Genomic DNA, 13,297 nt, shown 5'->3' on the forward strand with positions numbered 1-13,297 from the left:
AATTTGTTGCCATAGCTGATGTTCACCATTTCTAGGAAGAATCCCTAGTGCGATATAGGATGTGACTCTCTCTATCAACACTGTGGGTCACATTAGTGCATTCAGAACCTCACTCACGAATCGCAGTCGGACTAAATCCAGCGAACGGGCCCCAGCGAAGTAGTCCTGAAGTGTGAAATACGAACTTGCGGAGATCTGCGTGCGACGCAGATTGGCTTCCTCGTTCAGAGCCTCTCCCTTCAAGTTCGGTGTGGTCGCGCAACCGCTCGGCTTGGATGCCAAACCTCACACTGACTGAGGAAGATGAACGAGGTAGTAGGCGAACAGCTCAACCGCTCTTCCGTGTTGTGATCATTTTATTCATCGACTCTCCTGTCTTTCGAGACCTACATCGCTGCTGCGATCGCTGAACTTTGCTCTCGAGAGTTTTCCTTTATTTCTTTTTTTTTTTGCGCCATCTCGACGAAGGCACTTTTCTTTGAATGAAAAACAACAAAATCACAGTACCATTGACATGAAGAAATACCCTGTATCTTTTTTTTTGTGAGATGGGGAGACGAGTTTTTTTTCTTTCTTTCTTTTTAGATAACGTCGCTGTGAGTGGTGAATGTACCCATCTACGCACGCATGCACCGAAAACTTTTGCTGTTATCATTGTGAGCTGATTGGCCGAGAGAGATCAGCCGCAAGCCAATCACGTGCGAGAACAGTCTGCGCTGGCCCCGTGTTAAAACGTGAGTCGATTCTTTGGTTTGTGTTTGTTATGGTCTCCTTCTTTAATAATGCGGCAGCAATAACGACATACTTTGCTTGGATTCGGGGCGAGGTTAAGCACACACTGTCCAATCGTTTCCACGCCTCAATAAACTTTGCACGCCTTTTCCGATGTTTTACATTCTTTTGGACCCTTCCTTCCTCTACTTTGTTAAAGGCAAAAAAGTCCAGCTAAAATTTATTTTCGAACGCAATAAAAGAAACTAGTATACTTAGCAGGCAACTATGTTTCAGATTTTGTTGTGCAACAGAATATGTAATTTTCGGTTTGGAATGATCACACTTCTAGTGAAGAGAACGTCTATTTTCTACAGTCATATGGAATGATTGTTACGTATGATACTTCGCAGTCGAGTGCCCGAATGAAGGTGCAGGTATTATTTCGGTCGAAATTTCTTGGAAAATCGACTGAATAGAAACTATTAGTTCTCTAAGAATACAAACCTCCACCAAGCCTACTTATAGGCCGAATTGTCGTCACTAATACCTTAGAACTGTGAACCTATCCTTTTTGAACATTCTGACTTCAGATCACGCAATCCGGCTCACTATCACAGACTGATCACTTCCTCGTTTAGCCAAAATGAAAATGCTGGAAAACCAAATCGCATTTTTTTTTTTCCATCGAACCGGTTTCTGCACTTTTTACGTAATTTTTCAAAAAGGCAAACTAACAACAGCATAACGACAAATAAATATAGGCATACACTTCACTGATAAAAACGTCACCTCACCGGGGGAATAAAGAGTGATAAATTGTAACTCTTAGAACCAAACCAAGCTTATAATTTGATGGATGCGTATTTCACAACCCTAGCTCCTCCCCATCCTCCCCTTCTGCTTGTCCTCCGCGTTTATTCTCCCGCATCGATCAAGACAGAGAATCACACCCGCTAATAAACATTCAATATGATATATACCAGCCAAACTCAAAAGATCGCAAGATTGTGCTACTGCTATGCTCATAATGATAGTCATGTGCATAAGTGAAGATAATATATATAACTAAAAAACAAAACTATAATCACGCACACCTTAGCAATATGTTTATATATCCACACTTCCATAGCACATATCAATCGTGCTCGCTTATCAGGTAAATGATGAATAATTGTTTTATCTCCTCTCTCTCTCTCTCTCCTGCAAGGTTCATAGAAAAGTGCGTGCTCTTAATTTGCTCCTCTCCGACAAATCAACAGAATATTTGCACAAACACTAATTACCACGTTTCCTTGACAATCACCAATCATTGCTCTGGAAAATATTCAATCCTCATATCCATGGCACAATATCGCATTACTTATTATCATGACAACCACAAAATCATAACTTGAACGTACAAACTTATCAAGTCACATATCAAAGCTTTGAAATGGTATTGCATGCAATTCTACAACTCTACAGCTACTATAGTGTAGTAAACCATTTAAACTGTCAGTCATTTTTGCATACATGTAACTATGTTCTTTGCGCCGAAAACAGGCATTAAACGGTTTCAAGGCAAAGCGGTATAGTAACCAATGTCTCTCTTCTTTTCATCAGTAACAAAAGCGACGGAATGTTTCAACTTTTGAAAGGAAGTCTTTTCAAACCAATGAAGGCGGAATAAACACCTGCAGATTTAAGAAGTTGATAAAAGAGACCGAGGTTGAGAGTTATGCGGTCAGTAATGTGGCAGCACAAACATGGATACGTAGTAAGGATGCCCTGTAAAACGAATGAATGTTATTAAGTTTGACAAGCAAATGCCAACACGCTACCAATCATGTGATGAAATCTCAGATTACTTTTTAGGCATGTGCCCAGGATATCGCTAAAAGTGATACCTTCTTGTTTTCTTTTTCTGTTTTAACTTGATCATGTTGATATGAGAAATAAATTTGGGCACATCATACAGTCAAATTAAAGACCCACAATGATTTTCATCATTCTTATATTCTAATTATTGCAAATTTCACTTTAAAATATCATAATCAAAATCAATACCGTCGTTATGTGAAAGGTTAAACCTGCGGCGAGTGGCGAGCATGGCGATTGAAACAAAATAAATTTTATTCCAAAATGTTCATCAGACTGGCAAAATTTAAATGATCTCCCAATCTCTCTCAAGATGTTACTATGGAGGTTTTAGAAATCATCATAGCATTATTGCATCGTCATCGGATTATTACATTTTTAGAACATGATTGCGGAAAGTATCCCTGAAATCTTTCACATCCGAGGGCCCTAAATTATTTCACCGTGACCATTTAAGCAGCCATATATTGATCATGATTATCAGCAGCGTGTCTGCATCACCTATATAGGGGGGGGGGGGGGGGCGTGCCATTACTGAAATTAGGGACAACCACAGGTATTCAATGTCATAACTTACGTATAGGATTAAAGTAATATTAAACAAAATAAACATTTTTTGAAGTATTGCATAACCATTATATCGGACGTGAATAATTTGTCTTGGATGTTCGTACTCCACACCCGCTTACGTGTGTTGTGATTGTGGTGAACTATTCCAAGTATCAAGAGAGAGAGAGAGAGAGAGAGAGAGAGTTGGAGTTGGGGGGGGGTAGAATTAGGAAGAGGTTTTGGACAGGGAGGAAGGTAAGTAATAATTAATCAAAGGAGCCTAATACACTGAAGCGTGAATCCACTCTTTGTTAATAAAGTTAACTCAAACAAACAGAATGGTAAATGTTTCAAGGAAATCGTCCTTAAAATAAGGGGGGATTTTGTAGGATTCTATATCTTAATTTTCTTTTCTTTTCTTTTCTTTCCTTTTCAACAAATGATGATATTACTCACAATTACATAATATGCAAATTAGAAGGTAGGATAACATCATCATCATCTTAGAAGTCTTAAACTGACAAATTTTCATAAAATGTTACTTGTTTTAGATACTTTATAACATTTGATTATATTATATAAAAAGTATTGATATTAAATTGTTGATATCATAGATCTTAATGTAGGCCTACATCATATCTACATCAAATTATTCTCGAGTTTTTAGGGTTTAACTTGAGCATATTATGTAGTGAAAACTTCCTTTTAAATGTTATAGATTAGATCAGATCAGATGATTAATTGTTTAGCATAATATCCTCAGCATAATGTCAAATCTGTTCGAACATTGGCCGGTCTATTAAATTAACGTATCGATTTATTTGATGGATCAGTAAGTTACTCGTTTATGAAGTACGGACCAATATATTATGATACTCATTACCTAATATGATAGCTGTAATTGACTTTTAACTAACTGAATGAAGCTGAAATTGATTAGAAGGTTGATTGACTGGCTAGAAGACTGATTTGGAGTACGTCCTTCATCATGAATATCGGTAGGATGACAAGCGCTTCAAAATAACCATTACAAGCTGTTTTGTCGTTGCAAACTGAGAAGTATTCTTTTTTGTTGTTGTAATGCAACTTTTACAAAATTAGGATACAAAATGATTTTGAGTACATACCACCCTGTCATAGGTTAACTTGTTTGATGATTTTTCCCCCTTTCAGGAAATTTGAGATGAATAGTATGAACACTTATTATGATATCGTGCTTTTTGTTTCAATGAATTCTTATACTCTGAAAATGAGGAAAACAGTCGTTTCAGCTATAATAAATGTACTGTATATTGATAAACATACTATAAACAACATACAAAATAAATGGCGAATTCATAAACCTAAGCAGCCATGCTTTCTATCATGATAGCAATGATTTGGAAAATATAATATAATCTTGCAATTTTATCTTCCTTTTTTTTAACTTCCCATGGGGCGTACTGGTATTCAGCCCACTCAATAAAAAATAATTGGACCAATAAAGCAAGAATGTTTTATGATGTCACGGAGGAAATTCGTGGCATATCTATAGTAAACAAAAAAAATCAATCTAAGTATGTAATTATGGAAATATTTATGCATTGCATTACAAATATCAAAATGTCAACAGGGGAAGCAAATAAAACCAAATTCCCAACAGACTTGTATGCAGGGCAAAATCTCTCCTTAGCGAAGTTTCTCCCCCAGGAGTATGCTTCAAAATGGCTATTTGATTCTTGGTTCGGATGTCCTTCAAGGTAATTGGATGATTTTCCATTCCGTAAATATAGCGACGTCAAATACCACAATAACTTTAAGTAAAGCCCTTTTTATTTAATAGCAATTTCTGTTCTGATTGTACAAGACTTTGCTATCCGACATGCAAGGAGCTGTTAATGCAAATATTTACCCCTGCGTCGGTGCTGTCAAAGCCTCCTATGGCAAATGCTCATTAATACAACAACCTCTTTATACAATGACCCTCTTTCATGTTAGTGTGAGCTCATATACTGCGAAGCTAATGAGACCTCGGTATGTTTACCGTGCAGGCATAAAAATGGACGAAATGTTTGATGTCCATGGAAATCTCGAAATGACAGACTGTGACTCAACGACTAGAAAAACAAATCGAATCTCAGTGCTTCTCATGTTTGTGCAGGATTCACGAAATAACACAGATTATGTTTTGACATCATATTTTCTTTGTCAATATATCAGGTGTAATAGAATCACACAGATGCAGACTAACGACTATGCTGTGTGTGCATCTAACGCTGGTGACATTTCCAAACTTCGTGCAAATGATATATTCTACGAAATTATTGTTCAATTTCTCAGCACAGAGTTACAGGGGACAGTCATAATTGCTACCCTTATCAGGAATGGCAATGTGCGAAATCAATCGTGAGCTCACCAGACATTCTGTATTATGTTTCCTTTTCTTTTCTTCTTTTTTTTTGCAGCTGGATATTGAAATTGTGAATTGAATTTCCGCATATCAAAAGAGAGCCGCTCTCTAAACCTTACCTTCAAATTTCTGACGGGAAGCTTCGCTATTTGTTTGCTTGGCCTTAACGAGCAAACGTCCCATGCCGTTATGTCACGTGATGGAATGTAGCGTGGTATGACAACACGATATCTAAAATTTGGACCATCATACAACAGCAAAGGTGGCTAAAATGTAGAGCGCTGATTGAATGGTTTGCGAGTAGACGGTTACATTCAACTTTAAGAGCAATTCCAAGCAGTCTGTCTTTTTACCATGATTTTAATCATCCATATACTAAGGTATCATACTATCAGGCATTCAGTAAATTGTTAAACTCTAAACAATATAGCACAGTAGCACTAATTTCCAATACTAGTGACGTTAGTAATGACTTTACTCGCTGGGGCCTTCGTGGAATCTTTAAAGAACCTAACAAAAACAAATGCAAGTTGACTTAATTGTGTTGATTTATAATGCCCTGATCATTACTTAATGTGGCCAAGAATATCGAAATACGTGCAATATATCTTACAATAACTTAGTAACAACTTTTCTGCTATCTTCCTTCATGTGTCTTGCATGTTTCCGTATCACCAAAGATTCATCACAAAAGACACTGTATGGAATCACATACACGTTATGCTCAGTCTTGGGGGAAAACGCATTCCAATTTCGTTTGTAAATAATATTACTATACTTTATCGGTGATTTGGATTAAATGTTTTGGAAGTTTTTTTTTTGTAAGTGGATCCAAGTAATCTGAAGAAAAATGGCCAAAAGATATTAGAAATATATGGTACATATTTACATATTCTACTTGCCATACACATTGTATTATAGAATATGCTCAAACTATGAATCAACACAAGCAATTATGATTATGTTTGCATTGCACAGGCCATTCTAACCGTTCATTGCGCTCACCATATAGGTCCTACTAACCAAAACTGAGAATCAACTCTTCGGTCATGCGTGTACTCATGCCTGCATGGATACAGGAATACAACCGCTCGCTCACACATAGTTACATATAGGCCCTATACGATATACATACACATACACACGCATACATATATACACACATACATATATCCATCCATACATCAATATACGTGCGTACATACATCGAATATATTGTGCGTCACAATAAGTGTCTGGCATTATCTGCAGTCTTTCTGCATTTCCCCTCATCAATCAGAAACGCTAATTATCGGCGTTATAATGGGCACTGTTTATTAGCACTGCCCTGCTGGCCCGCATAGAACAACTCTCCACACGGCACACGTTGCTACCCCCTCTCTAAAATAGATCTGATACGTCACACAGGTAAACACATGTTACCTGCTAAGACAAGCGAAGATACTGAAGAGGCAGTTTGTTGTGTTTACTTTTCAGGCCCTGGTGACGATTTCCAAATGGCGGTTCCGATGGATGTCCTGCGCGACGCGAACATCCGGATGATAACAAAGAAGATGACTTCCTGACAGCGCTCGCATCCTATTCGTGCTCTTGAACACCTAAACTTGACAAGCACTCAACAACCATTAAGGGCTTGGTTGATGAATCCAACCTAGAGTTCCGACCTTCGTGCACATCCTACCTCAGGAGGCCTTGAGGTCTCATCCGTCTCCGGAACTAATCCTTGAGTAAATGCTCGTCCATCCCAAACCTTAAGGTTATCACAACAGCTCCGGAGCTAGTTAAAAAACGGCTCCCCTTCAGTTAGATTTTCGCAGGATTTTACTCTAGTCTTGGCAGCAACATTCTCCCTGTCCCATGTCCTCCTCAGCAGGCAAGGAGGAACGGGATTTTTCAAACTGCCCATCGAACAATCCAATCCGTAAATTCACTAGGTTTACATTCGGTGGAAAGATATGGTAGGAGACATTATGCATACCAAGTTGTTTTAGGGGGATCACTAGGATGAGGGAATAGGAACTCTGGCGATGTCTATCTCGACATCAGTTTATTTTCGTCTGTCAGTAAGGGCGCGAAGATGGAAGTAAGGCGCGGCGTAAATTTTCTAACGAAACGTGCGCGCGGGCAATCTCTCAAGCCCCTAATGCATTCCAATGCTAGTTTTTCCTCATCTTCCGTAGACTGCCAAACTAGGCCTGATAATTTTTCTTGCTCCTTCCTCTCAGCCTTTGCTGGCAAAAATAGGTGTTCATCCATATTAGAAAATAAGATTGATAACATTTTATAATCAAAATTTTTCACTATGACTCACTGCATATCTTCATATGTCATTGGAGGAAGAAAAACCTGTCCTCGTATTGGCCTACAAGTCGTATTACAGCAACTCAAGATGTTGCACTGCCAAATCTTTAACACGGGACCAATGAGAAATGAAAACCATCCTATCATAAAGACGCGCGACCGAAATTCGAATGCATTAAAAACAATAGTACTATTGATGAACGTTTTCATGTCCCCATCCTCGCTATGCGGATGATTATTATCGTGATGGGGGCATGATTGAGGTCGAGGGAATAATATTTACTCATGAAAACCGTGTAAAAAAAGCAAGACGAATTAGTAGAGAAAGTAGCTCAAGGATCACAATTTCATCTTCCTCTCAAATTTCTCGGACGTTAGGGGAGAGAGAGAGAGAGAGAGAGAGAGAGGAGATGAAGAGATAGAAGCCATTATTGACCCTCCTTCGCACTTCCATGACGGAAACGGCTGGCCTCCGGAGGCTAGCTTGAGCCGTAACGTTTTAGACGTTCTTTGGCAGACCGAAGTCGTGCTTGACCAGGAGTTGACGAGACCCAGGCTGCGGAGGGGAAGAGATAACGATGATATACAACTAACGATATCTGTCAAAGCTTTTCCCCGCAGACTGAGATACCGTCTGACATCACAAATCGCTTATGACGTCACACCATGCTGAGTTTATCAAGATAAAGACAAGCTTTTCTCTTCGTATCAAGAAATACGTAGTTTGTGTAGAGAGGATGCAAACACAACTTTACTTCGTGTCATCGCACGACAAACGCTTTTCGTGTTTTACACCGGTTGACCTCTCAACTGCTCTATAATTTGACGTGATAGATGATATTAGATTAATTTTCCTGACCACCTCTTTGGGCAATGAGGGCAGCTGTTCTGTTACACATAGTAAATGAATAATGACGTGTAATAGCAGTTTTTAACACAATTCTTAATCTTGCGCATTAGGGTGTTAGCTTGCGTGAACAAGGCGTGTCTGCGTATGAATGACATGCGGTTCCCCTAATTTTAGCGTAAGTATTAACTCTTTCCTGTTTTTTAAAGGTAAGCAAAACTCTTTGCCAAGCGTTCTACATTTCCATTCAAATTTCCCTTGAAATATTATTTTGATTAAAAGTTTAATAGCATATGAAGGAAAACATGACCATGCGGTAAGCAGTGCAAAATTGGTTTCTTCCTTTAATTTGCTTTTGTACAGGTTTTGAATAGTGTAATTATGAGATGTTCTTCTCGAGATTTTTGAATGGGATACGTTGTAAACATTTGATTTTCCCGTGTCCATCACGTGATCTTTATTGTGAGCACCAATGGCTCAAATTATGTTAGACTCCACCCCTTTTTCCTCAAATATTACAGCTAGAGGTTGACCATCCTTCTAATTGAAAAGAATTCCCAGCATATTCTTGCTCAGTCAGAGTCCAGCGATATGATCACATGAACCAAAATTTTATATAACATATAACACACATCGGTCTAAAAGAAGGAGACATAGGAATTATGACTTGGCATCAAAGAAAGACTTTCTGTTTAAAACCACATTTAATCTAATAACATGGAACCCGTCTCAATTTAATCATTTTAGGCCTATCGTCGAAAACGAAACAGGAGCAATGGCACCCTTTAAACCCATCCATTGCAGCTACTTTGAGCTGTGAGATTGGCCGTCAGTCCATGCTTCAGGAACGAATGTTGATTCATTTAATTCAGACACAGTGATGTCCAAAACCTAGTCGGGATAGTCACGTCTCATGGTACTAGCTAGCACATTACAGATTGGCACATATTTCTTGTAGGATGATATTGGAACATCACGTATTTGGAATAGTATTAAAAAAAGGACCCAAAGGGTGCAATGCTTGATAGCTATACAGTTGTCATATGCTGCACAAACTTGGCATTACCATTTCATTGTCAAATTTGAATTCATTGAAATCCGAACACGTGATCTTGCATCATGCTGAAAAAAAAAGTTTTTCTTGATGAGTTGCAGATGAGGGTGGGTTTCGAAGATGGAAACTATAGCATTGATGTAAACAAGCTTTTCATCATGCAGATCGCTTGTAATCGAAATTGACTGCAGGCGGATCAAGAAGTGATGTATAGGGCGTGACTCCTTTGCACTGATATCAAAGGATGCCTATACTTTCACGAAATCAATTTGCACGAATCAAACCTCGCTCACACGAACACGACGAATAACGCGACGCGACGGGGCAGGGAGTTTGGCGAGCAGCGAATTGCTCGGTGTCTGTCAAATTAAAACGTGGTAATGACCTTACCAACACTGCGTCTATTGACCCATGATCGACCTCTTCCACGCTGTGTGGCTGAGACAAAAAGCGATGGCAAAGGGAGGCAGGCATCCAAGACACGTTAAAGGGAATTCCGGACCTGATATACACTGTTCGTCTGCTCAAGGAAAAGTTACACCTGCCTGAAATAATTACAAGGTTAATGGCATCGAGAGGAACCTTGGGGGAGAAGAAATTTTGACATGCCTTTCATCGTCAAAACAGCAATCAAGCTATGTTTATTTTGAAATATCTGATGTACTAAAGCTAACACATTTATCAGTAGAGATGTGCGTGAAGAAATCGCACATATGCTATACGCTACAAGCAGATACCATTATGTATACTAACTCAAGATGGTTATCACACAGGAACATGACATAACATGCTCTAACAAAATGGCGATGGTACTTTCTTTGTCTGGGTTCCATTCTTCTTCGTTTGATTTCTTTTTTACTTTCCCTTCTTTTATCTTCCTCCTCTTCTTCGTTTTCGTCCTCATGTCCAACTTCCTTCATCTGCTGCTCATAATCTTCTTTCGTCATTTCATCATTCTCCCCTTCACTGCTCAGCCATCTTACTTTCCCTCATCTACATAATATTATTCCTTATTTTTTCTGTCACGTTTTTCCTTCATTTTCCTTACTTCCTCTTTTTCTTTTTTTCCTTTTCTCCTCCTTTTTTAATTGTTTTCCTAACATTTTCCTTTCTATTTTGTTTCTCCCTTCCTGATTTCGACGTTAATGAACCCAATTGATATCCCTTGGCAACTATCACAAAGGGGTTCCTATCGTGCTAATTAATCAACGGATGCCGGGAGTCGGAACATGAAGAGAAGGGTACGGGAGATGGATGGGTGTACTTTAATAGCTCAAGTCGTAAATGCTCACTTGTAAATGAGCGCCCGGAGCCGATGTTTGTCTTAACGCCAAGGCACGGAGCGCATCCTGGCCCCGTCCGTCATCGGCCGGGGTCGGTTTTTCATCTCCCCATCCCCGGCATTCCAAAGGAGCAGAAGGAGGAGGAGGAGGACGCAGAAGATGCATGGATTTATCATATCACCGGGTCTCTCTCTCACCCAATCCCTCGCTGTCCCTGTACCTCCCCATCCCCTCCTCCCCTTTCTATCTTCTTACTGTTAGCGATTGCCAAATGGAACCGTATAGTAAATCACTTCAGTCTCTCAGAATGTGCAGATATTACATGAATAACGTCCCCATTTTCTAAAAATGAAGTGCGAATACATTCATATAGTCTAGATATGAATATATTATAGTCAAATTAATGAAGTCTTGCGTCAGTTGTTTTAATTGTACCTGAATTAAAAATTGCCATTTGAAAGGACACCTGATCGATGAAAGCTAATGGAAATATGATTATTTCATAGTGTTTCATTGAGATATTGCGTTACATTGATCATTAGTTGATCACATGACTACTCATCCAAAGAATCTACACCTTATGGAGTCCCCTCTGTCCAAATATGCAAATGCATTCTTCTGTGAAAGCAGGTTTGTCGGACCAGTGGAAGCTCATCTAATTGTACCATTTCAGCAAATGGCACCATACACTTGTCATAACATGGTCCAACAGCTTGACAAGGATTTGAGGACATTTCTGACTTTTGTTTGCGAATTTGTTTAACACGTGTAGGAGTTCATAGTCTGGGTGCCAAAGCCACTTTTTGGGCCTAACCTTGTTTTACCGTCCACCCAATGTATTTTGATGGTTTTACCCTATTTCGGGGGTGCTGAATCCGAATCTGGATGATGCAACTCTTGCATCCTTGAGGGTTTTGAGATATTCAAGATGGCCGCCAAAATGGCCGCCAAAACCGGAAATTCCCACGTATTTCCTTCTAAATGGTGAGATATTGAAAACAATTAATGGTATTACCCTATTTCGAGGGTGCTGAATCCGAATCTGGATGATGCAACTCTTGCATCCTTGAGGGTTTTGAGATATTCAAGATGGCCGCCAAAATGGCCGCCAAAACCGAAAATTCCCACGTATTTCCTTCTAAATGGTGTGAAATTGAAAATAATTGACGATTCTCCCTATTTGAAAGGTGCTGAATCCGTATCTGGATGATGCAACTCTTGCATCCATGAAGTTTTTGAGATATTCAAGATGGCCGCCAAAATGGCCGCCAATTAAAGCCGAAAATTCCCATGTATTTCCTTCTAATTGGTGAGAAATTGAAAACAATCGATGGATCTACCCTATTTCTAGGGTGTTGAGTCCGAGTCTGGATGATGCAAACTTTGCATCCTTGAGGGTATTGAGATATTCAAGATGGCCGCCAAGATGGCCGCCAAAATGGCCGCCAATTAAAACCGGAAATTTCTATGTATTAGCTTTTAATGAGATAATACAGTGTTGGTGGAGATGGAATTGGGCTTTTAACTTTTTGCGAGACACCATTAGAAAACACTTACCAAATGTGACTCTGCACCTCAAAACAGACAAAAAGTCGCCAGACACGAATTTTTAGGTAAAACCATATTCTGAAAAAGCAGACTTTAAGCTTTAAAATGATGTATAACTCAAATCAAATGGACTCTCCTAACCTATCTAAATATTGGAAAGAAAGCACAAAGTCAGGAAAAGTGTGAACTGAGAAAAGAGGCTCTGAAGTACAGTGTCTATTCAAGCGCTTAATCTTTACCAAACTGTGCTGGCTGTGCGATGAATGGGACAAAAAACAGGAAGTACACCACCAGAGTAACAACAATGAAGGGATTATCAGATTATCAGATGCCTCATTAACACATTCTGTCCATAATTAATGCCAACTTTCAAAGCAGTAGCACTATCCTTTCAAAAGTTATTAGAGTTGAAAGTGAAGAGTATGGACAAGGTTTTTTCAGAAATGAGAAAGGGATTCTAAAGACACACCTAATCACACTATTCTACCAAAAATGTTCGAGATAAACTGACACCAAATTTTAGCATAATGTAAAAGAAGACCCGCTCTTTCAGAAAATATGAAAAAGTCAAGTTCGGCTAGGTTGACCCATTTCGCTTATTTTCAGTCCTCACGCAAAATCAGTGTGTGCGACTTTATGTTCGTTTTGAGGTGCACGGTCACAAATAGTACAGAGCATACCATTTTAAGAGGAATTCAAAGTTTATTTGATGAAAATCGGGTTTGGAATGACTGAAACATCCAAAAACAATCTAA

General features: G+C 39.0%; 1 protein-coding gene across 1 annotated transcript in view; it reads right to left on the reverse strand.

Moving 5' to 3' along the window:
• The window catches only part of LOC139744077 (interstitial collagenase-like), a 65,870-nt gene extending 58,599 nt beyond the window's left edge, over window positions 1-7,271 (reverse strand). Inside the window, exon 1 of the mRNA XM_071654534.1 lies at window positions 7,191-7,271. Coding sequence (XP_071510635.1) covers window positions 7,191-7,213 — 23 coding nt within the window. The 5' untranslated portion in view covers window positions 7,214-7,271. The remainder of the gene's footprint in view (window positions 1-7,190) is intronic.
• Window positions 7,272-13,297: the final 6,026 nt, after the last annotated feature.

Source organism: Diadema antillarum, unplaced genomic scaffold (assembly GCF_040938485.1).
Source record: "Diadema antillarum isolate AM-2024a unplaced genomic scaffold, OU_Dant_1.0 seq00001134_RagTag, whole genome shotgun sequence".
Lineage (NCBI taxonomy): Eukaryota > Metazoa > Echinodermata > Echinoidea > Diadematoida > Diadematidae > Diadema > Diadema antillarum.